General features: G+C 41.3%; 1 protein-coding gene across 3 annotated transcripts in view; it reads left to right on the forward strand.

Annotated features, from left to right (window-relative positions):
- The window catches only part of LOC112307905 (nuclear body protein SP140-like protein), a 59344-nt gene that overhangs the window by 30433 nt on the left and 3829 nt on the right, over nt 1–25082 (forward strand). The window contains exons 7-16 of one of the 3 annotated variants that reach the window (XM_045198189.2): nt 236–289; nt 10416–10502; nt 10702–10803; nt 11674–11727; nt 12996–13061; nt 16475–16558; nt 17725–17829; nt 19720–19859; nt 20997–21044; nt 23777–23821. In XM_045198189.2, coding sequence (XP_045054124.2) covers nt 236–289; nt 10416–10502; nt 10702–10803; nt 11674–11727; nt 12996–13061; nt 16475–16558; nt 17725–17829; nt 19720–19859; nt 20997–21044; nt 23777–23821 — 785 coding nt within the window. The remainder of the gene's footprint in view (nt 1–235; nt 290–10415; nt 10503–10701; nt 10804–11673; nt 11728–12995; nt 13062–16474; nt 16559–17724; nt 17830–19719; nt 19860–20996; nt 21045–23776; nt 23822–25082) is intronic. The other 2 variants (XM_053919169.1, XM_053919170.1) reach the window with 2 other exon arrangements.

A 25082-nucleotide genomic window follows, 5' to 3' on the forward strand; every position in this document is an offset into this window, starting at 1 on the left:
TTAAGTCCCATTGAGCACCGCACACACACACACACGCGCGCGCGCGCGCTCGGAAGACCCAGGACTCATCCTGGACTCCTACTTCTCAATTCAGGAGATTTTTAATTCCTTCAAAAGGAAGAGAAAATTGATAACAAAACAACTTTATAAACTCACTCCTGTAGTATGAATCATCCTAGGATTGGTAACTTTTAGCGATTAATTTCCGTTTCCTTACATCTACCTCTTTTTCTAGATAAAGTGGGTCTTGGAAACAATTCTACTTTGGGAAAACTCAAGAGGAGAAGAAGTAAGAGTACATAAATTTTACTTGTTTTTGATGTTAAAATGAGGTTATTAATGCCTGAGTTTCATTATCATAATAATAAGTGAATATAATATGATGGTCCACCCCCAAAGTATCCATATCCTAATCACTGGAACCTCTAATGCATTTTCTTCCATGGCAAAAGGGATTTCACAGATATAATAAAGCTAGGGATGTGGAAGGGGGTGTTTATTTTAGACATCTGTGTGCCACCAGTATAATCAATTGGCATTAAAAAATGGAGAACTGTTTCTGGCTGTGGAGAGAAGGGGAAGTGACTGTGGGAGATACAGAAAAATGCATAATTGGTGGCTTTGAAGATGGAGAAAATGAACAAAGATATGGGTGAATTGTAGAATTTGAAAAAGTTATGGAAATAGCTTCTCCTCCACAATCTCCAGGAAAGAATAAAGCCCTACTGCAACCTTCATCTTAGCCCAGAGAGAACCTTGAGAATCTTGAGAAAGAACAGAAGGTTGGAAGTATAATGTGCTCTGGTTTTAAACTGTACTACAAAAATATAATAATCAAAACAGTATGGTACTAGCAACAAAACAGACACATAGACCAATGGAATAGCATAGAGATTCCAGGAATAAACGCATGCTTACATGTGTTTTTTAAAAAAAAATTCAAAGAAAGTTCATTTCCTACAGTCTCCCACATCCACACACAGTAAAATATAACTATAATCACCCTCACACTTCTACTGGTAGTTCTAAACTGGGGCATCAAACAAAGCTGATCTATATGTACTAATGATTTGTTTACATAAGAGAATAGCATAATTGAGTTAGGTACTAAAGAGAAGTAAGATATCCCTATTTTGTTTATTTGCAAAGATAATGATTTATGCATAGTGGAATTATACTAATATTCAGATTAACTATGAATTGATCATGTTTAAAAGAATTTTTCAGAAATTCTAAAATTATTTCTTCTTTAGAACATTAAACTTGTTCATTTCACTTGCATACTAGATCCCTATTGATTTAATACATAGAGGGGGGTTAAAAGAAAAGAGGTTTTTTTTCATTGTTTTCAAATTATAGTTGTCCCCATTCCCCCCATTACTCTCCTTTGCCCTCTTACCCACCCACACATCCCACATTCAATCCTCCACCCCCATTGTCTTTGTCTATGGCTCCTTTATACATGTTCCTTGATAACCCATCCCCTCTTTTCCTGTTATCCCCTTTCCCTCTTCCCTCTGGTTAGTGTCAGTTTGTTCTTTATTTCCATGTTTCTGGTTCTATTTTGCTTGCTTGTTTGTTTTGTTGATTAGGTTCCACTTAGAGGTGAGATCACATGGTATTTGTCTTTCACCGTCTGGCTTATTTCACTTAGCATAATGCTCTCCAGTTGCATCCATGCTGTCAACTGTGTAAATGTACCATAGTTTTCTGATCTACTCATTTACTAATGGGCACTTATACTCTTTCCAGTACTTGGCAATTGTAATTTGTGCTGCTAGGAACATAGGAGTGCATAAATTCTTTTGAATTGGTGTTTCAGGATTTTTAGGGTATAATCCCAGCACTGGAGTAGCTGGGTCGAAATACAGTTCCATTTTTTTTACTTTTTAAAAAATTTTCTAAATATATTTTATTTATTATGCTATTACAGTTGTCCCATTTTCCTCACTTTATTCACCTCCACCCTGTACACTGCCTCCCACCCGCATCCTGCGCCCCCTGCCCCCCACGCCTGTAGTTCCTGTCCATGGGTCATACATATAAATACTTTGGCTTCTACATCCTATACTATTCTTAACCTCCCCCTGTCTATTTTCTACCTACCATTTATGCTTCTTATTCCCTGTAACTTTTTCCCCTTTCTCCACCTCCACCTCCCCTGCTGATAACCCTCCATGTGATCTCCATTTCTGTGATTCTGTTCCTGTTCTAGCTGTTTGCTTAGTTTGTTTTTGCTTTTTTTAGGTTCGGTTGTTGATAGTTGTGAGTTTGTTGTCATTATTCTGTCCATTGTTTTGATCATCTTCTTTTTCTTAGATAAGTCCCTTTAAGATTGGGACATTGTTCAATGTCTCAATATCCTTGTTGATATTTTGTTTGGAAGATCTATCCATTTTTGACAGTGGGCTGTTAAAATCCTGTAGTATAAGTGTGTTGCTGTCTATCTATATCTTGAAGTCCTCCAAGGTTTTCCTTGTATGTTTGGGTGCTCCTATGTTGAGTGCATATGTTTACAATGTTTATGTTTTCTTGGTGGATTCTTTCCTTGAGTAGTATGAAGTGTCCTTCAGTGTCTCTTTTTATGGTTTTTGTTTTGAAGTCTGTTTTGTCTGATATAAGTATTGCTACTCCACTTTTTTTTCCTGTCCCTTTGCTTGGAATATTTTTTTCCAACCCTTCACTTTCAGTCTGTGAGGTCTTTTGTTCTGGCATGGGTCTCTTGTAGGCCACATATGTGTGGGTCATGTTTTCTGATCCATTCAGCTACCCTATGTCTTTTGTTTGGAGCATTTAATCTATTTACATTTAAGGTTATTATTGATAGGTACTTATTCATTTTTCCTGCTTTGCACCTGTGTTCCTCTCTTTCTCACTCTTTTTTTTTTTTTCATCTTCTGAAAGCAGTCCCTTTAGCATATCTTGCAATACTGGTTTGGTGGATGTGTATTCTTTTAGCTTTCTTTTGTCTGGGAAGCTCCTTATTTTGCCTTTCATTTTAATTGAGAGTCTTGCTGGGTAGAGTAGTCTTGGTTGCAGGCCTTTGCTTTTCATTACTTGGAATATTTCTTGCCATTCCCTTCTGGCTTGTAGGGTTTCCATTGAGAAGTCAGATGCTAGCCTTATCGGGGCTCCCTTGTATGTTACCTCTGTTTCTCCCTTGCTGCCTTTAAGATTCTCTCTTTGTCTTTGAGTTTTGCCATTTTAATTATGATGTGTCTTGGAGTGGGCCTCTTTGGGTTCATCTTGATTGGGACTCCCTGCACTTCCTGAATTTCCATGTCTTTTCTCCTCTCCAGCTTAAGGAAGTTTTTTATCATTATTTTTTCAAAACATTTTTTATCCTTTGCTCCTTTTCTTCTCCTTCTGTTCTCCTTCAAATCATTCCCTTGATTTGAATGTTGTTGCAGATCATGTTGTCCTCAAGTTCCCTTCAGATATCCTCATATTCTTTTTTCATGCTGCTGCTCTACCTAGCTATTTCTTTCTACCTTGCCTTCCAGCTCACTATCTTGGTCTTGGCTTTGTCCAGCCTGCTTGTGATTCCTTGTAGTTTTTTTTTTTTTTTTTAAATTTCAGATATTGTATTCTTCATTTCTTCCTAGTTCGTGTGTATAGTTTCTATTTCCTTTTTCATGATGTTGTAGTTCCCACTCAGTTCTTTGTAGTTGTCACTGAGCTCCTTGAACATCTTTATAACCATTATTTTGAATTCTACATCTGATAGTTTGCTTGCCTCAATTTCATTTAGCTCTTTTACTGGGGATTCTTCCATTCCTTTCTTTTTAAAAATGTTTTTAAAATATATTTATTGATTATGCTATTACAGTTGTCCCATTTCCCCCCCTCACTCCACTCCATCCTGCCCACCCCCTCCCTCCGACATTCCCCCCTATAGTTCATGTCCATGGGTCATACTTATAAGTTCTTTGGCTTCTACATTTCCTACACTATTCTTACCCTCCCCCTATTTTCCACCTATCATTTATGCTGCTTATTCTCTGTACCTTTCCCCCCTCTCTCCCCCTCCCAGTCCCCTATTGATATCCTCCATGTGATCTCCGTTTCTGTGGTTCTGTTCCTGTTCTAGTTGTCTGCTTAGTTTGCTTTTGTTTTAGTTTTAGGTGTGGTTGTTAATAACTGTGAGTTTGCTGTCATTTTTACTGTTCATATTTTTTATCTTCTTTTTCTTAGATAAGTCCCTTTAACATTTCATATAATAAGGGCTTGGTGATGATGAACTCCTTGAACTTGACCTTATCTGAGAAGCACTTTATCTGCCCTTCCATTCTAAATGATAGCTTTGCTGGATAGAGTAATCTTGGATGTAGTTCCTTGCCTTTCATGACTTTGAATACTTCTTGCCAGCCCTTTCTTGCCTGCAAGGTTTCATTGGAGAAATCAGCTGACAGTCTTATATGGGAAGTCCTTTGTAGGTAACTGTGTTCTTTTCTCTTGCTGCTTCAAAGATTCTCTCCTTCTGTTTAATCTTAGGTAATGTAATGATGATGTGCCTTGGTGTGTTCCTCCCTGGGTCCAGCTTCTTTGGGATTCTCTGAGCTTCCTGGACTTCCTGGAAGTCTATTTCCTTTGCCAGATTAGGGAAGTTCTACTTCATTATTTCTTCAAATAAGTTTTCAATTTTTTGTTCTTCCTCTTCTCCTTCTGGCACCCCTATAATTCGGACGTTGGAACGTTTCAAGATGTCCTGGAGGTTCCTAAGCCTCTCCTCATTTTTCTGAATTCTTGGTTCTTCGTTCTTTTCTGGTTGGGTGTTTCTTTCTTCCTTCTGATCCACACCGTTGATTTGAGTCCCAGTTTCTTTCACATCACTATTGGTTCCCTGTACATTTTCCTTTGTTTCTCTTAGCATAGCCTTCATTTTTTCATCTAGTTTTCGACCATATTCAACCAATTCTGTGAGCATCCTTATTACCAGTGTTTTGAACTGTGTATCTGATAGGTTGGCTATCTGTTTGCTGCTTAGTTGAATTATTTCTGGATCTTTGAAGTGTTCTGTCATTTGGGCCTTTTTTTTTTTTTTTTTTTTTTTTTGGTCTTGGCGAGCCTGTTACTTAAAGGGGCGGAGCTTTAGGTGTTCCCCAGGATGGGGTAACACTGGTTGCTGCACTGTGATGCTGTATGTGGGGGAGGGGCCGAGAGGGAGCAATGGCACCTGCTCCACTCTCCACCAGATTTCAGTCACTCCTTCCACTACCCACAATCAAATTGCGCCCTTCTGGTGCTGGTGTCGAGTGGGTGGGCTTGTGCACACTCTAGGCCCCTGTGGGTCTCTCCAACGACCTCTCCTGTGAGGTTGGGAGTTTCTCCTGCTGCTGCCCCAACCCCCACGGGCATTTTCAATCAGAGGTTTGAGGCTTTATTTCCCCGCACTAGAACCCTGGGTTGCGCGGTCTGCTTTGCTCCCCACATTCTTCCCGGTTTATCTGTGCACGAATGTGGGGCCACGGGGTGCTACCTGCCACTCTGCCTGCCCCGTTCTCCGCCACTCTGAGTCCGGCCCTCTTGGTTTATCTGTGTGCGAATGTGGGGCCGCAGGGTCAGCTAGTGGTCAGACTGCCTGCCCCGTTTGTCCCACACTCCGCCAGTCTCAGTCCCGCCACGGCCACGCGAGTCCTCTCCGCCCCAGCTGCCTGTCTCCGCCCCTCCTACCCGTCTGGATGGATGTTTATTTTTTATCTCCTTGGTTTCGGACTTCCTTGGCATTCGATTTTCTGTCATTTCTGGTTTTGCGAGGAGGCACAGTGTGTCTACCTATGCCTCCATCTTGGTTCTCCACAACAGAAGTTTATTTCTCACAGTTGTGGGTGCTGGAAGTCTAAGATCAAGGTGAGCAGATTTGGTGTCGGGTGAGAGGAGCTTCCTGTGCATAGACAGCTCTCTTCTTGCTGTGTCCTCACGTGGCAGAAGAAGGCCCATTCCTTTCAATTGTGAGTTCTTTCTTTTTCTCCCCATTTTAGTTGACTCTTTTTGTTTGTTTCTGCATTTCTGGATGCTCTGCTTTGCCAGCTGTCTTCATGGGGTGAATTTCTGTGCTAGGGGTTCTGTGGGGCTCAATGGTGCATTCTCTTTGATATCCTTGGCTGGATGCTGTAGGGTTGCCCTTTCTTCCATTTGTGCAGGCCCTCTTGTTGTACTAGGCTTTTATTTTGGTGGCTTCTTTGTTGGTGGGTTCTCCCCCCAGGGGGCTTGCTGGTAGTGACAACTCCTACTTTGTCTTGTATGCTTTGTACAGGTGTTGGTTAACACAGTCATATTACCCGACAATGAAACCTATGCCAGCAAAAAGAACGCCCTTCCACATCAGCAATCTCAACCACAATTGAGTAAAAATTAATAAAGGTGAAGAGATTGCAGATATTATAAGATATGAAAAAGGGAATATGAGATGACTAAAAGAGGGGAAAATGTTATTGAGTGGTAAGAGGGAGGAGAATTGATAAGAGTTGGGATAGAACTGAGGTGAAGAAAGGGAAAGAACAAAATTTAAAACATAAGTAAAACACTAAAGGGTGAGGGGAACAATGGAGTAAGAAAAGGGAAGAGTATACTATGAGGTCAGAAGTAAAATTGAAAAGGCACTGGACCAACAGGAGCAAAATTGCAGAAAAACCACAGCAGGGTCAATAGCAATGACAGCTGAATGAAGTTTAATAAACGTGAAATGGGTATAAGAATATTGCAGCAAGTGAAAAGTGAATAAGATATCTACAGTAAAGAAAAATGATTTTGACAAGGTGGGGGAAGCAAACTAATGAGTATAAGGAGTAACACCCAGGTTGAGAGAGAGGGAAAGAAATAAAAAGAAGGAGAAAGAGAGAGAGAACAATGAAATAAAACTGTTCTTCACTCAACTGATCAGGGACAGGGGGAGGGCAAAATGGAGTAAGACAGTGGGAAGTATTCTATGGGATTTAAAGTACAAACAAATAATGTACAAATAGAAGTTCCTTTGGAGAAGTACAGAAATAACCATGGTATTTCACTCAATTAGCCACTGTTGATAAAAGGTGGAAAAGAAATAAGACTCAAGTGGGGAAAACGAATGGAGCTGCTTAAGAAAGAAGAGTGTTTATGTGAGGTTATATGGAGGAGAAATACTGAGAGTAAGGGATAGAAACTTGGTGTAGTGTGAGAGAAGTTAAAGTTTATACCAACATAATAAAGCTCAGGAAGATGGCAAAATGGACTGAGACCAGGGAAGGGTGATGTGGGGGATTTGGAATAACAATAGCATGAGTAGAAATATATAATCTGAATAAAAAGAATACAAAGTAAAAGGTCAAGAGTAGTGAGTTATTTGGAATATGAGTGAAGTGAAAGAAGAAAAATTAAAATGCAATATGGAAGGGAGAATAAAAAAACAAAACAAACAACAAAAACAGACAAACAAATAAAACTAAATAAACGGAAAGAAGAAAGAGAAATAAAACAACATACAAATCCTGATGAAGAGCAAAGTGAAATTTGTCTCAGCTGTTGCTGTTCACCTTTGGACTTTTTTCTGGATCTGTCTCTGGTTTTCTCTCAACCCCAGGTCTTACTGTCTTACGTTTGGGAAAAAGAAAAAAAAAGCCTATCCAGCCAGTTTTGCAGAACTTCCTGGTTCCTGCAGGCAGAGGGGGAGCTCAGTTCCATTTTTCCTTCCCTGTGGGTTGGCAAAGATGGGGGCTCAGTCTGGGTTACAATCATCACAGGTGCCCAGTTTCCAGCCCACACCCCTAGAGCACTGTGTGGCCTGCACTCTCCACTCTGCACAGTTGTGCCAAGCGGGAGCAGATAAGCCACCTCACTTGGCACCCCTTGATCAATCCATGAGATGCACTGAGTGGGAGCAAATCTTGCCACACTCCTTTGTTGGCCAGACTGCTGCCAACAAAGGCACATGAGGTCTCCACGTGGTGCGCCTCAGTTCCCCTTTTGAAAAAAGTCTCTTTGGGTGCTGCTGCCCCTCCGAGCCTCTGCCTGGCTTCCATACATTCCAACTCTCTGGCAAGTCAGAGTGTATCTGAGTGACAGCCAGTCAAAGCCCACCTCCTCTCCCAGCTCCAGGTGTCAACAAGGTTCCCCCCAATTCACCACAGCTTGGATGCGCAGCCATCTGTGTATGCTTGCTGCCTTTCTAATCCCCGCACCTCCCCTCCCCCTCGACTTTAAGCCTTCAGGTATCTCCTGGGAGGGTCTGGGTTTTCTCTGCCCTGGGAAGGGAGGGAGCCACTAGGTTGTTATCACTCACCTGGCTCTCCTCCCATGTTCCCAAGGCAGCTGCAGTTTCTGACATCAGGCCCTGAGCATTTCCCCGTCAGCCTATAAAACCGCTTTACCACCAGCTGTGAAGTGTACTCTGCACACTTTGGCTTTCAAACGTCTTAGCAGCTAAGATTCTGTTGTCTGTTCACATTGTTTTTTGGAAGATTGGCTAAGTGTCCCAGTTGGGTGCACGAGTAAGTGGGCTAAGGTCCCACCCACTTCACTGCCATCTTCCGAACTCTGAGAAGATGTTTTTTAGATAATGGTCTGAAAGTAATATTTAGTGATTGGGAAATAGGGACTTTTAGATATTTTACTCTCTTTCAGAAATATTATGATGTGAATTTTTTACTTTTGATGTGTCACAAGTTCCCCAGTGAAACCCACAGTCATTGTCCGTGGAGCTTTGTCATTTATTACCATGCGTGCAACAGTTAGAATCACAGTGAGAGCACAAAGAGGAAGTGGGTTCTGCCAGTGGGAGACGGTAGCTTTGGCAAAGACAGGCTTGTGACAAACAGCAAAGAGGCCACGACATTCAGTCATAAGTGTGAATGTGAGTGTGTCCCGCATGTGAGTGGAGCATGGAGTTCATCCACCAAGCAGAGACGAAAAAGGGGACAAATGATCAATTACATCAGTTGACCTCAGGTTATATGCTAAACAAAATGGTTTTCTTTCACAAATTGAAAAGATGTCATGTGCCTTCATGAAAATTTCATGAGGAATTCATGACTAAGTGTGACCAAATATCTTTGCACAAATTGGCTGTTGTCTAATACATTAATTAATCCTTGGGACTGGCTAATATAGGGGTCATATTCAGTCTATGTCTGCATCCATTTGCTTTGGATGACTTTCTTCTAAAGTTCAAGAAGAACAGGAAAATGAGGAACAAGCATGTGTGAGATAGGACATTTTATAATAGACAACAGAGGGAGGTTAAGTGAAGTAGTAAAAGAATAAGCACATTCACAGAATATTTGGTAAATGGTGTATTTCCAAAGTAAATGTCTGTTTTGTACCTGACTACACACACATGTTTAAATAATAAGAAAATTCAGGAATAAGAACTCATGAAACACATCAAAGCTCAGGTTGTTGCTGAGACAGTTCCCTTGGCAGTGGATCAGGAAGATAATCTGAAGTGGGCACAAGAGGCTGGAGATTTATACCTATTGCTCCCAGGGTCCCAAAGGATACTCCAGCAAGAGTCTGCAAGATGATCTTGGTGGGAGCTCCATTTTAAAGGGATAGTCCGTATGCAATACCTGAAGCTAAAAGCAGGATTTATTGTTTACCAAGCAAGGGGCATGGTGGGAAGAGACAGTGTATTTACTGGACACAATTAAAGAAAACCCCAACAAACCAGAAACTGCTGACTTTGTAAAGAATTTTGGGAAGTATGTGTTTCAGGAACTGAGTGTGGACTTTCAGAAACGGGAGTGATTCTGAACAGGTTACATTTAGTGACAGATGCAGGCTTTCTGGAGTGTGGTTGTTGCTGACTGGCTGATTTTCAGAAGTGTACAGCTGCAACTGATTAGCTGGCTTTAAATGTGGTTGGTGATGTAAGTAGTCATTGGCCAGTTGGGATGAATTTAAAAGTGGTCTGATATTTACTTTTATAATTTTCTTTTTGTTTTTTAAAGATTTTATTTATTTGTTTTGAGAGAGGTAAAGGGAGGGAGAGAAAGTGGGAGAGAAACAGCACTGGTTGCCTCTCATGTGCTCCCTACTGGGGTACCGGCCTGCAACCCAGGCATGTGTCCTGACTGAGAATTGAACCAGCGACCCTTTGGTCACAGGTCAGAGCTCAGTCCACTGAGCCACACCATCCAAGGCTACTTTTATAATTTTCAAAGAACTGTTAGTTTCTCTTTTTCTGGAAAAATACAATCTTTTAATTTTATCCTTAGGGCTACAAATAGAACAATAAAAGCAGAGAAAGTAGAATTGGGCACAAAGAATGGGAATAACAGCTCTGTCAGAGCCCAGGTGTGATTATTGGAGCAGGTATACTTTTTCCGAGGATGCAGTTCATCTTAGCTCAGAATATCCGCGTGCCACATAGGAGCACTGGGAATTCTTCCCTAATCACTGTCACAGGACCCGTGGACAGTAACTTTCTTGTTTCTCTTTAGTTTCTTGTGAACTACAAGCTCCCCAAATGGGTAGAGAAGGAGAATCTGAAGAGCTTATCTTTAGTCTACTACCCTGTGATGAACAAGGTAAACATGTTTTAAAGAAACAGAGTTAAGATAAAAGGACAAGAGAAGAAAAAAAGGAGAATTAAAGGAAGACTCAGCTATAGAGAGGATTAATATTATATTTCAGAGAAAGAAGTAGCAAAAAATCCACAAGGGTACCAAAAATAGGGTCGCTGGGGCCTATGAGAAGAGTTTTCATAAATTATGATTTTTGGCCCAGAATCAGAGCAACCAGCACCTGGAAATGAGAAGTGTTCCTGCGTTATGTGCTTCTCAAAAGATGTGCCAGGAGGTCTGCAGCCAAGGACTGAAAGGAGTCAAGGTAAGATGCTGCACAGGGGTCATGGCATGAGGGCGGGTCCATAGTTACCTGGGACCCCAGGTGAAGTGTGACAGGAGGTTCAGTCCATCTTACTATGCTGTTCTCTGCCTTTTCTGGACCTGACCCTTTAAGGAAGAGCAGGGAGTGATGAGATCATTGTAAAGTTATGTGCAACGGGATGAGCACTGTGGATTATGCATGGATGTTGTAGAAATACAACTTAAAATGGGAGCACCTAGCTTGCTGCATTACTCTATTAGTAATAACATCTTAATTTTATGCAGTTGTTTCCATTGCTGTCACACCCAGAATCTATGGAACCCAAGAAGACAAGATGTACTGATAATTCTCCTAGCAAGACAATAGTGTCATTTTTTCACAATCTTACAAAGACCTTAGAAACAACTGATCCTGTCACTTAATTGTCAGTAGGGGAGACTTCTGACCAATTACTCTTAACCCAGCACAAATTTTTGATGGGTGTACTCTGCATATGTCTAATTTATGTAACATTTTCTTATAAACTTTTTGCCATAAGTTGTTATTTAATTCTTACAAATATTTTAAAACCTAGACAGGATTTGGCACCTATTCATGAGTAACTTGAAATAACTAGGTATTTAAGATTTTTTTTTTAAGTTCCATCGAGTGGAACAAAAAAAAAAAAGAAGAAGAAGAAGAAGAAGAAGAAGACCCAGGCTCATCCTGGACTCCTACTTCTCAATTCAGGAGATTTTTAATTCCTTCAAAAGGAAGAGAAAATTGATAATAAAACAACTTTATAAACTCACTCCTGTAGTATGAATCATCCTAGGATTGGTAACTTTTAGCGATTAATTTCCGTTTCCTTACATCTACCTCTTTTTCTAGATAAAGTGGGTCTTGGAAACAATTCTACTTTGGGAAAACTCAAGAGGAGAAGAAGTAAGAGTACATAAATTTTACTTGTTTTTGATGTTAAAATGAGGTTATTAATGCCTGAGTTTCATTATCATAATAATTGAAAATAATATGATGGTTGCCCCCCAAATATCCATATCCTAATCACTGGAACCTCTAATGCATTTTCTTCCATGGCAAAAGGGATTTCACAGATATAATAAAGCTAGGGATGTGGAAGGGGGTGTTTATTTTAGACATCTGTGTGCCACCAGTATAATCAATTGGCATTAAAAAATGGAGAACTGTTTCTGGCTGTGGAGAGAAGGGGAAGTGACTGTGGGAGATACAGAAAAATACAAAATTGGTGGCTCTGAAGATGGAGAAAATTAACGAAGATATGAGTGAATTGTAGAATTTGGAAGAGTCATGGAAATAGCTTCTGACCCGCAGTCTCCAGGAAGGAACAAAGGCCTTGAAACATCCTTGAGAAGATACTCAGAGGCATGTGGAAATGGCACGGACAATTGCCTCTGCATGTATCTGTACAGTTTTCCTGTCACCCTTTATTGAGGATACTGTTTTTTTCCCCATTGCATATTTTTACCTCCTTTGTCACAGTTTAATTGACCATGTAAGTTTGGGTTTATTTCTACCCAAGCAATCTACAGATTCAGTGCAATCCTTATCAAAATACCCACGGCATATCTCATACAACTATAATGAATAATCCTAAAATTTATGAAACCACGAGAGACCCTGAATAGCCAAAGCCATCTTGGGAAAGAAGAAAACGAAGTTGGAGATATAATGTGCCCTGATTTCAAACTGTACTGCAAAGCTATCATAATCAAAACAGGATGGTACTAGCACCAAAACAGGCACATAGATCAATGGAACAGCTTAGCGAGTCCAAAAATAAACACATGTTTCATGTGTTTTTAAAAACTTTTTCAAATAAAGGTCATTTCCTATAGTCTTCCAAGTGTGCACACAGCAAAATATGACTGTATGATCGACCCGATGCTGTGGCAGTGGTAGTTAAGAATTTTGCTCATTTTTGTTGATCAAGCTCTGAAAAAAATACTTGAACTCTACCGACCTATTGAGCTTTGAGAATTATAGCTCTGGATAGTTAACTTTATTTATTTATTTTTATTGTTGTTCAAGTACCATTGTGTCCATTTTCCCTCCACCACTTTCCCCCACACCACCCACCCGCATCTCCCACCCTCAATCCTCCCCCTCTTTGATTTTGTCCATGGGTCCTTTATACATTGAAGAATTAACTTTATTCTCTTCTTTTTTTGAAGGAAAAAAGAAAGGACATTCTTGGTCAAGATATAAAAGGAAATGGCAGAGAAACATACATCAAAGAGGTAAGCAGGCAAAGTGAAGTCATCACACTTTTGGAGTGTATGAAGGCACTGCTTCTTGTGCCCTTGTGGTCTGTAGTCACCTGTGGGCCCTGACAGTTTCCCAGCCACTGCATCAGGTAGAATATAGGCTGAGATGCTGTAACGGAGAGGCCTGAAAATGCAGTGGCTTCAACAAAACGGTTTATGTCTCATACATATAATCAGCTGGAGCTAAATGATCCGGGCTAATAGGGAGACACTGCCTTCCTCAGTACATGGCTCTTTACTGGGTCAAGAATTCTTATTGATTAATTTAGGAAGACATTGCAAAGAAGGCACATGAAGAAAGCAGACTGCATGTGTACATGTGGTAAAAATATGTACGTGTAAACATATATATTTGTGCAAATATGCTTTCATATAAGTAAATGTTTGTTTATACATATTCACCTATCTCTCTGTATAGAGTGATATAGATATGGATATATAGAAAAATTAATGGCAGTTCATCCATAAAAATATATGCAGTGGTTGTATTTGGTCATTGATGATGTTTATATTTTTATGTGTGTTTTGTAGGTATATGTACACAGATTAAAAATAGTAAACACATTAAACTTTTGTAATACAAAATATTATTTAAATACTAACATATGCAAAGAGAAAAGCCTAGGAGGACGTATATGATCAAGTTAGTTGTGGATATGTATGTAGTCAGACTGCTGGCTTTTTGTTAATCTTAGTAGTGATTTAAAGAATTATTTTTTCTGAAACAATGAGGGTGGATCTGTCTTTCAGAAGTGCCACATCTCACCTTTCACAATGCCAGCATTTCATGAGACTTCATTTATCCTTGGGTTTAATCCAAATCTGAAGGATGGCTGTCTTCAGTCCCTGCTGGACCACCTGAAGGGCATTCTAGATCGCCTTCTGACTCGGACATTGCTGGAGGGCTATAAACTGAGAAGTCCAGTAGAATTCATTTTCCAACCAAATGGGAAAGAGTACATGATAATGTGAAGTCTCACAATTTTGGCCCAGCTGGGCCAAGGATCTGATTATTGGGTCTGTTACCACATCTGTTCCAAGCATTGTACATGAGGACCAGGGTTTCGCGTTTGTGTCTAAAAATTTGGATCTCTTAGCCATGCTTGTCTGGGCCGCCTCTGCCTAGAAGATGTTGTGGATCTTTGATAAACATCTCCCGAAGAATTCTGTCCCTGGAATAACAGAACCCTTTAAAGGCTATTCCCTATATCCTCTGAGCTATGTGCACGACATTATTAGTTTTTGGTTAGATGAGAAGAAAGGATTTAATGAACTAGAGTTTCACACTCTGGCCTGAGCAGTGGCCCAGGTCACTGTCATATCCATACAATTTCTTAGTCATTTTCAGCATCCCCAGACTGAACAGGCCAGTCTCTGCCATAGACTGACCTACAAGACCTGTGACAAGGCCCTTACCCAATGCAGGGAGCATCGTTGCAGCCCCAGTTTAGGAAAGAGATTCAACAACGACTACATGGGACACCTAGTTAGTTTAGTAAATTCATTTCTGCAGTGTGATCCTCATGGGTGTGGGATAAAAAAAACAATTTGTAACTGGGAGTCCTTTCTGGGCTGGGTTGTTTTGGGGGTTTTTTTGGTAAAATCTTTTACTTTGTGACTGTTGACTCTGAAGATACCTGTGTCTTGGTCACTTAAACTTATAAACTATAGTGTGATTGGTGACCTATGGAGTTATGCAGTATTTTGATCCTGAGTAATAACTACAAAAGCAAACAAACAAAATATCAGCATGTACTACAGATGCTCTATTGCTAAAGAGGTGATAGAACTTCAGTGACTTATCAAATATATACATATATATCTCAAATATATTCCCATATATATATAAGGGAATATATATATATATATATATACACACACACACACACACACACACACACACATACATACATATATATTAGTCTGTCTGGAAAAAGTCCAGCCATTGTTACTATAATGAGAACGGTTTGCATGACATCAATGTAACCTGACAACCAAGGAAAGTGGACTAGGATGCACACATGAGAACAATGAATACTTCACTGTACTAGTCAGTGGGGGCAGTAGATGCCATTGAATAAGCATGTGTACTGTGTGGCTGCCGTATTCCAAATGACTGAGCAACTAGAGCAATGAATTTGCATCAAATTTGCATTAAGCTTGAACATTCCTCCATGGAAACTACTCAGATGATTCAGAAGGCCGCAGCTATAGGCAAGTAGTGATTGGCAGCTTCATCACAACAACACATCCGCTCATGCATCACATCTCATGCAGAGTCTCTTGGTGAAATATCAAGTCACCCAGGTGACCCAGCCCCTCTATAGCCCAAATTTGGTGCCCTGTGACTTCTAACTCTACTCAAGACTAAAATCATCTTTGAAAAGGAAGAGATTTCAGACCATCACTGAGATTCAGAAAAATATAACAGGGCAGCTGATGGTGATTGAGAGAACTGTGTGATCCCTACTTTGTGTGATCAAGGTCCCTACTTTGAAGGGGACTGAGGTGTCGTTGTCCTATGTACAGTGTTCCTTGTATCTTATGTCTTCAATAAATGTCTCTATTTTTTCATAAAAAAATGACACATTAGAGTGATAGCAAACATTGAGATGCATAGTCATAACCAATTAACTCACAAATGGAGGAACATTCTCTGCTGCAAAGTCTATCAAGCTAATCCTTAGTTACTACTTGAACCTACGGTTTTGTAAGACTCAATTCTACCCATTTCTCTTGGTTAGTCGTCTTCTGGTAGTTTCTCTGATTATAATATCTGTTCAAACCAAGGTGGACAAAGCCCTTGGTCTTATTTACCTGACTTTCCCATCACTTTCTGTACAAATGTACAGATATATTTACTCAAGGTAATGTGTATAATGTGTTTCTCACTTGCAAGCCCACCACAGGGTTTTCCTTAATGCACAGAATTTCTATTTTTTTCCTATCTCTATTCCAAAAAGAATCCTTAAATGTCTTTACTTTCTTTGGGTAGTTTTTGCCTCAATTTTCTCAGAATACTTTAGTTTCTATAATGGGAGTAATCATCATCTTGATCTCATGTATTTTTTGGAAAGACTATTGATAAATAAATTAGTAGATATATGATTGGCATCTGTTAAACACATATCACATAGCTGCTTGGGATGTAAGTAAGTTGCTGATTTCAATTGTTTGTTTAATATTGTAGGGTTATGAAAAATAAAATAGATGATGAGCCTAAGATTAATTCTTGGTAGTTTAAAGACTCGGGAATATATATTCTTCTTTATGCTTTAGTCAGGCTTTGAGGAAGTTACTTTTAAGTGGAAATTTAGAAAAACACTAATATTCGTGAAAAAAAAGCATGACTGCAACTGTGGTTGTATTTTTTTCATTTTTGTCAGAGAAAAAGAGACGCAGATGTAGAATCCACTTAAATAGTACCAAAAGATCCCTAAGGAAGAGAGTCCTGTCCAGAAGCAATAAAGGTAAGGGAATATACTTTCAATAATTATTCATCTAATTTCTTGTGTTCTAGTCTGTGTTTTTAGTAACACATCCTTTTTCCTAATGGCTTCATGTAGCTTTATTGACTGCTGAGAAAAGCATACGACTTAGTCTGTTTTCAAAACGTGCCAGGGGCAGAAGGAAGATAATCTGACAAACCATTTACTTGGTGACAAATCTAAACCAGACCCCAGGGATCCAGGGTGCACTGCGGTGCTGCTGTCTCCCCTGAACTTATGACTTCCAGGCAGGGCCTCAACTGTTGCCACATAAAGGGCACATATAACCCAAAATGATTTGGCTGAGTCTTCTGTGACCCAGAGTGCTGGTCAGAAGACTTTCCCTCTCTTGACGCTCTGGGCTTGTGTCAGTCACTTAGCGACTTTTGCCTCAGTTTCCTCACCTGTAAAGCAGGAGAGTGAATTAGGCCAACCATCCTTCCCGGCCCCTCCTAGTGCTGACAGTCTATCTATCTCAAAGCGGGACCATGGACAGCCTCTCCTCCCACCATGGCTCTAAAACTTGGCTGAGGGGGCAGGATCAGGTACACATCATTCTTGATGTAGTTCATTTGGAAGGCATTTCACTCTTTAGTGGAATCAGGTAGCTAGTTTCATCCTCCACCCCCAAATGCAATGTGCAGATTGTTTTAGAGCTTCTGGGCTCCCCTTTCAGCTTTGGAGAAAGCTGATGTGGGGAGAAATGAGGCAAAGCAGTGAACACAAACAGCAGGCAGACACCATCTCCATTAGGCCATCCCATCACTGTCCCCTCTGCTCCTGAGTCAGAGCTCACACAGGAAAAGGCAGGTACAGTCTCGGACTTTGTCTCCAGCGACCTAAGTGCAGGGAAATAGCCCAGCTGCAGAGCTCCCTTCTACCAGGCTGCATGGGGGCAAAGACAGCCCTTTGAAGGCAATCACGAGGCTGATGTGGCCCCTGGTGAAAATGAGTTTGACACCCCTGGGAAGGGAGACATTCTGTGGTTATGTATCAAAAATGCCACTGAAAGACTCTGAAACTCTGGAGATGTGTGGAATAAAGTTCCCCAAGTGCCTCTGTGTTTTTCTAGGAACAGACTCAACATGGGGAGAGGGGTACATGTTCAATTGCAAAATGATAGAGATTGAAGAAATCTTCTGTTTCAGGGTCAAGAAAACACAGAGATGAAAGTGTGGACTTTCGCTCTGCAACACTTCCTGTGACCTGTAGACATGTGAAAGGGATGTTATATAAGAAGAAATTGAAACAAGGTGAGTTTCGTGGTCTAGTTTGCAGCTCTTATGTGAAGGAATGACAAGAAGTCCAGAATTACCCATGTGAATTACACATCATTCAAGGACTTGAGGTTGTATTTGGGCTTGAGAGATGCAGGAAGGGAACCTCAAAGTGACATTTTCATGCTTTAAGACACCGTGCATATTAGATGCTCACTACCACATGGAAGTGACCACGGAAATGCCCAAAGAACCAAGAAGTGAATCAGAAATAAATGGGAAGAGGCCCTCGGCCTCCCCCTTCCTATCTCTCTCCTTTCTGGATCATTATTGCCAGGACGGGGTGTTCGATGTAGTGAGAAGATCACAGAGTTGAGAATTAGAAATCCTGAGTCCCAGCCTCAGCTCTGCCAAGAGTGACCGATTCATCTGAGTAAAGAGGGGTTCTTCTCTTGACTCCGAAATTCCTCATTAAAAAAAGAGATGATTAAACTATGCCTCATGGTATAGCTGTAAGGAATTAACTTACATAATTGATGTATAATATTTAAACAGCTTTCCTGAGATGTAACTCACAAATCATACAACTCACCACTTAGGGTGCACGATTCATTGTTGAGTTTTGTTTGTATGTTCACAGGACTGTGAATTTACACTCTAATTTTAGAACATTCCTTGTCCCCCACTAAAGGAAACCCCATGTCTCTCAGTAGTCAATGCCCACACCCAGCTCACCCCACCACGCAGTCTGAAGGAACCAAGCCTATTCTAGGTATTTTACATAAATGGAATCATATAACATGAGCCATTTTGTGATTGGTTCTTTCCTGTAGCATGATGTTTTCAAGGTTCATCCATGTAATAGCATGTATTAGTACTTCATTCCTTATTATTGTCAAATAATACAATATTCTATGGTATGAATATACTGTATTTTGTTTATACTTTCATCAGTTTGAGTTATTTTCACTCTTTGGGAATACGAATAATGTTCTTTTGAGCATTTGTGTGCAAGTTTTTGTGTATACGCCTGTTCAATTTTGGGGGGGGTATGTACCCAGGAGAGAAATTGCTTGTTCATATGGTAAGTTTATGGTTAACTTACTTAGACAACACCAAAACATTTTTCACAGTGGGTGCACTATTTTATATTCTCACTAACAATGTATGACGGCTCCAATTCTCTCTCTCCTGGCCAACACTTGTAATTGTCTGATGTTTTAAATGATGGCCATGCTAGTGGTTGTGAAGTGATCTCATTGTGGTTTTGACTTGAATTTCTTTAATGACTAATAATGTTTAGCATGTGATTATCTTGTATATATAACTTAAAGTTTCCATTGGACAACCTTTTCAATTATTTTTACTACCGGCTGTCCGTGAATTCAGGAATAAAAAGAAATCACTGCTCAGTAAATGCCATTAAACTGGATGAAACATGCTGTAAGGGAGGGCACAGATGTGGTCGTGGTGCCATTCTGAGCTGCAGGGTCCTTACCTGACATCTCAGTCCAACTTGAAGCTCTGCCTGCACACTGCCCCTGGGCCACCAGAGAGTCTGGCCTGTTGTCTCTCTCCGGAATTCAACAGCAAATTGAAATCCTCTCATTGTTCAGAAAGAGAGGATTCTTGGAGGCATATTACTTTTAGGTGATTTTAGAATACTTTTATAATGTTGATTTTGATGATAATGATTACTTATTTTTTTGCAAAAGGTCAAAGAAATGTATGCACAAAACAGGTAATCTCCTTGGAGGGGACTTATAGCCTGGGTTTGGGGATTCTGATGTGTGAGAGGGGAGGCCACACACTCCTGCTCTATGGTCTCGAGCCCCAGTCAGGTGACTCCAGATCCAAGGTGATGAGAGGCCTATGTCTGAGCTGTGAGGACAGAAGGCCCAAGGTCAACTTACCCTGGTCTTCCAGGACTCATGAAGTGCATACAGAGTGAGGATGGAAATTGGTTCACCCCCAGAGAATTTGAAATCAAAGGAGGTCGTGCAAGATGGAAGGACTGGAAGCGGAGTTTGTACTGCGGTGGGAGAGCCCTACGATGGCTGATGGAGGTATTCTAGTGACAGGAGGCTTTGATGTGATTTTCCTGGTTACACCGTAAGGTGACATCACTTTTTGTTCATCAAATACATGCTGAGTTATAGTTATAGCCCCAAACCCCCAACTTTATCCTTTTCCCAGGAAGAGGTGCCCCGCACCCATACCTCAGTACAAGGCAGCACATCCATTTGTCAAAGGGGCTCTGCCAGGGTGGATGCAGGGGCTTGGAGGAGGGAAAGGTCATTCTGACCCAGGTGCTTGCAGACAACTTTTGGCACTAAAAGAAAGAAGACTGTCTGCAGTCAGACACATGGGCAGAACACAGTCTAGAGAAAGAGTGGTGTTAACACCAGAACCATGATTAACGTGACTCCGTGTGTTGAGGTAGAGGGACTGTGTGATATATGGTGTAATCCATCAGTTGGGGCTGTTTGCAGAGGGATTTAATGCCAAACTAAGGAGTTTAAAGTCATAGCATGGGCAGCGCAGACCCAGGGAGTCTCCTGAGGTGTGACATGACGTATAAAACAGTATCTCAGACAACACGGGGCCTTGAACTGACTGTCTTCCAGCCCAACAAATGTATAGTCAGCCTGCAAGGCTCAGCCCCCATGTCACTCCTGTCTGAATGCCCCCTGACTGGCCTGCCCTGGTCACCCCTTCCCTGGACCCCCCGAACTCACTATTGAGGTCCCTCTCACAGTGTTTATTCTTATCCTTCCATGCCTTCCTTTTGTCTCTCTAGACCTCTATAAGGTTTGTCCAGGATTGTGTGCTCAGCATTGACCAGAGGGTGTGACACCCTGTAGGTGTGGGACATGTGTGCGTGTCAGTTGAATAGCCCTGGTGTGAGGTGGCAGGTGTGAGTGGAACTGGTGGGAATGGAGAGAGGGTGAGAGGTGTCACAGAGATTGTGAAGGAAAATCTGTGAAAACTTAGGAAAAAGCACAAGAGCAAGGAAAATGGTTCTAAAGAGGATTTTCTGGGTTCCATGGTTAAATTCTAGAACAGGTGAGAAGAGATAGGCACGTGGGCTTTGAGCAGATAGTGGGACATAAGTTAGAAATATTTGGGAGGAGGTTGGAAATGCCAGACTCCCGTACAAAGGGACAAGGCTGATCATATCCTTGGATATTTTTATTTTTCAGAAAGGATTTCTATGTAATCCTCCAAGAATATATGGAAGGAAAAAAAAGGTAATAATTACATAACTTTCTACAAGTTCTTATCACATAACTGATTTTACATATAAAATATGTTATTTTATGGTTTCTCAATTGGATAATTTTAATTAAGTGTCCTTTTTTGCATGTGCCTTCAGAGTTGTTACCTTGAACATTATGTTGTAGGCAAAGTCTTCTTTGAATAGCAAACCATTGAGACAGAGATGAGAAGGGGGTATCAAAGTAGGTCTCATAGATGAGGTTTACCTAGATTCAGATGTTATAAGGGTGTCAACTTTGTAAATGCAAACATATTTATGCAATATATAAAAACATTTCATAATAAAGTCACAGGGTCATCTTCACCTAAAACCTATATATTTTTAAAATCAAGGTTATTCATCAAAAGAAAAAAGCAAGCAAAATATAACCAGAGACATTGAAATAAGGAACAATCTGACAGTAACCAGAGGGGAGGTGGGATAATGGGGGGAAGGGTTTGAAGGAACTACTATAAAAGACACATGGACAAAACCAAGGGGGAGGGTGGAAGCAAGGGAGGTAGGTTGGCTGGGGTGGGGGGCAATGGTGGGGGGAAAATGCAGACAACTGTAATTGAACAACAATAAAATAATTTAAAAAAAGAAAAAAGGTTATTACTTTCAAAGTGTATTGAAATCGGATGGAATAAAGTTTGCTCACCATCACTGAGATGAACCCTGTGTAGCAGGTAGTGTATCTGGGGCACATATGAAACCATACAGCATTTCATGAGATAGGCCACAAAAATACAGGTTGCTTTTCTGATCCTTTACATCCTCTTACACCTTCCAGTAAAATGTGCACAGAGACATACTGAATTCTTCTTTGGGGGAAACCATTTGCCCTTCATGAGGATGCTGCTTATGGGGAGGAAGCTTTGGGGAGATTCATGTATATAGGAGGGCCTGTCCTGGTAACTTGTTTACTTTGATGTTGCCCCTTTGGCTCCAGCAGAAGAGATGGGCAGGCCTCCTTTCTGTTTGTGAAAGTGGTTTTTTCCTCTATGGAAGAAGGACATGGAGGCAACAAACAAATACATAAAGTGTATTGTAGATTGAGGACAAAGTGATGGCTTTTCCAAGATTGGGTATGAATGAGAACTTAAGGTAGTGGGGGAGGAAAAATACCCTTCTTATATACTTCAGGTGGAAATGGCCATCCATGCCATTCTCAGAATCATCCTAAGATAGGTCACACAGAGCTGGCCAAAGGGACTTCATCTTCCACTGGGGATGTGAGGTCCAGGTTCTACATTGCCTGATGATCTGGGTGATTTAAAATAACAGTCCTGCAGACATTTCATTCACTGAATTTCCCAATTGGCAACCACTGTTAGACTCGTGTAGTGAGTATGTTAAAGTCCAGCATCTGAACCATTGCTAAGTGTTAAGAGTTACTCACTTGGAGTCCCCAAGTGAGCTGGCAACTTCCTAACACTAGGTTCTAGTCTCATTTGTGAGTCAAATACTTTTCAGTAACCAGCTGCAGTTGCTTCTGTGTTTTGTGCCTCCTTGAAGGAGGACATGAGCTCCCAACACTGGCAGATCCCAGGACCCATAACTGTCTCTGTGTGTCCTCTGTGTTTCCCAGAACTTCTCTTGCTGAAGGAGCCCGTTGTCTCCTGGAAACTTCAGTGTCACTGTCAACACTACATGACAACTTCCTGGCCCCTGACAAGGGCCTCTAGTACCTTTTGGTGACAGCTTCTGTTTTGTGAAATAATGTATTCCGCATGAACAATCATTTATTGTCTGCTAATGTTTGCTCAAGAAATAGCAAGTAATCTGTTTTCTGAAGTGACACGATACTCATTCATTCTCTTGTTGAACATAAAATTGTTGAGTTCATACTAAATGCCCAATATCCATGAAAGAAGATTCAAACAATATCCTTGACCTCAAGGATTTTTCAACTTCATTGTCAAATATGGAAGAATGAATAATGGGTAGGGCTGGGGGAATCTAGGCCACACACAGAGGTGGGCAGTGACATGGCCACCTCTCAGGTGATTGTCCAGTGGATCACACTTGTCTGTGACCTCTGTGCCCTGGGCTGGAGAGTAAGGCTGAGGCTGCCTGAATCCAGAAGGGAAGTCATTCTACTGCATGTGCATAAACAATAGAAGTCTAGTGGACGGCAGTCAGTCACCTCTGAAATGCCACCCAGCTGACATCTTGGGATTTGAGTGGAGAAGACAGGAGGGTGACATTCTGGAAGGAGAGAGGCAACGCTGCCGTCACTGAACACATTTTATCTTCAAAGCTACGCCCCAGAAGAGCTTCAGAGGGTGAGAGAATTCTCCCCTGGGACACTGGCATGGATTGCAGGAATCTGGGCTCTGTGGTTGCTGGAGGCTGTGGATAATGAGTCCTCAGCTTGATACTGTCATTGCAGCTACTCTGGTGGGATATAGAGAAGAAAGCTTGAGGGCCCCTCAAAGTGGGAGAACCAGAGAGTTCCTCCAGTCACATCTGTGAAAGCTGGGCCACACTCCCTGCATGACTTCACAAAGGCCCGCCTTGGGTCTGAGAGCCAGGACACGTAACTAGATTGGGTGCTACTTTGGCACTTTTAATTCTCTTTGTAGATATGTAGGTCTATATAAGTATGTATGAAATAATGGATTGATTGTGAATTGAATCCCTCAAAAGATGGCTGTTTAAATAAGTGATGGATGCAAACATCCCATTAATTATTGTCACTCAATCTTCCTCTTTTTTCAGTGGAGAATATCAAAGTCTCACAACAGTATGTTAGCTGACCTGTGTGTAAGTATTAAACCCTGTGTATACTCCCAAACAATCTAGGCCTTTTCCCTTGGTATTTTACCTGTCTCATTGTCATCTTTCCCGCAAGTGTACTCATGCTCAGTTGGAACATGTGGCTGTGTATTTTGAGCAGAGAACAGCAGATGCATCACCCATGTCAGGTAGATGGTTCTGAAGTTGGGTGTCTCAGTATTAAAGCATCCTTTGCATTTGTTTGGTGGAAACCTTCTTGAGTCCCTGTCAGTATGGAAGGCAGAGCTCTAGTCCACTGGGTTCCCTGGAGATGGACTTGAAGTAGAAATAGACAGGGCAGGCTTTGTAGATTAGAGGTATGGTGCAAATTTGAGGGGAAGGTGGTATTTTCAAGAAAGTAGAAGGGAAGGAAGGAAAATGCCAACTATTCACCCCATCATTCAGGCAGAGCTAAGATGGTTTAATGCATCAGGCAGAAGGAACTGGCCAGACCATGCAGCCAGATTCAAGATATACTTGCAGTGATCCACTGAGACATGCATGCAGGGCAGCTGGGTTCTTTAATGGGGCCCTGCATCCAGGCTCAAGGGAACCATCAAGGTGCTGAGCTGGAGGTTAGGAATAAAACCACCATCACTTACATATTTGGGCATCATTACTCACACTGATAACATATGGCTGTCTGCTTTGAGGTCTGCCAAACCTAAGGAAGATTCCCCTGTCTAAGCTAAATCAGACGTTGATTTCTTCATTGTGACAAGATGATGCACATTATAAGCAGACTCACCTTTGCCCAACTCCAGGGGGCAGCACTGCATAGGATGTGATGCACTAATATTGATACATGACATCCACAGTGGAGGAGGGACTGTCAAATAGTTTTCCATAGACTTTCCCTCCAAACAATCCCCTGATAGGATGTAGATCTTATCCCCCTGGATTTTGGTCTTCGGCCAACTTAGGGAGTCCTCAATCATGCCAACAGCCCTGGAGTCCAGTGTTTGTGAGGCTTCTTTTGGATTGATGTAGACACAGAGGGCCGGGTCTCACTGTCCAGGGCCAAAGGGGGAGGAGATGGCAAGAGTACTTGCAGTCCTGTTAGTCTCTTTCCTGGAATCGACATTACAGGCCAACTCAACATTGACTTATACTATGCCCCTGCCTTACTGTCCAGTCTGCTCAGAGTAAATCTCCACTTAGGTTGCACACTAGAGTCATCTGAAGACCTAGATGCCCCCTAGAGAAAATCTGTTTTAATCACCCCGAGCTATGACTTGTACAGTAGGAT

The sequence above is a fragment of the Desmodus rotundus genome, chromosome 2 (assembly GCF_022682495.2).
Source record: "Desmodus rotundus isolate HL8 chromosome 2, HLdesRot8A.1, whole genome shotgun sequence".
NCBI lineage: Eukaryota > Metazoa > Chordata > Mammalia > Chiroptera > Phyllostomidae > Desmodus > Desmodus rotundus.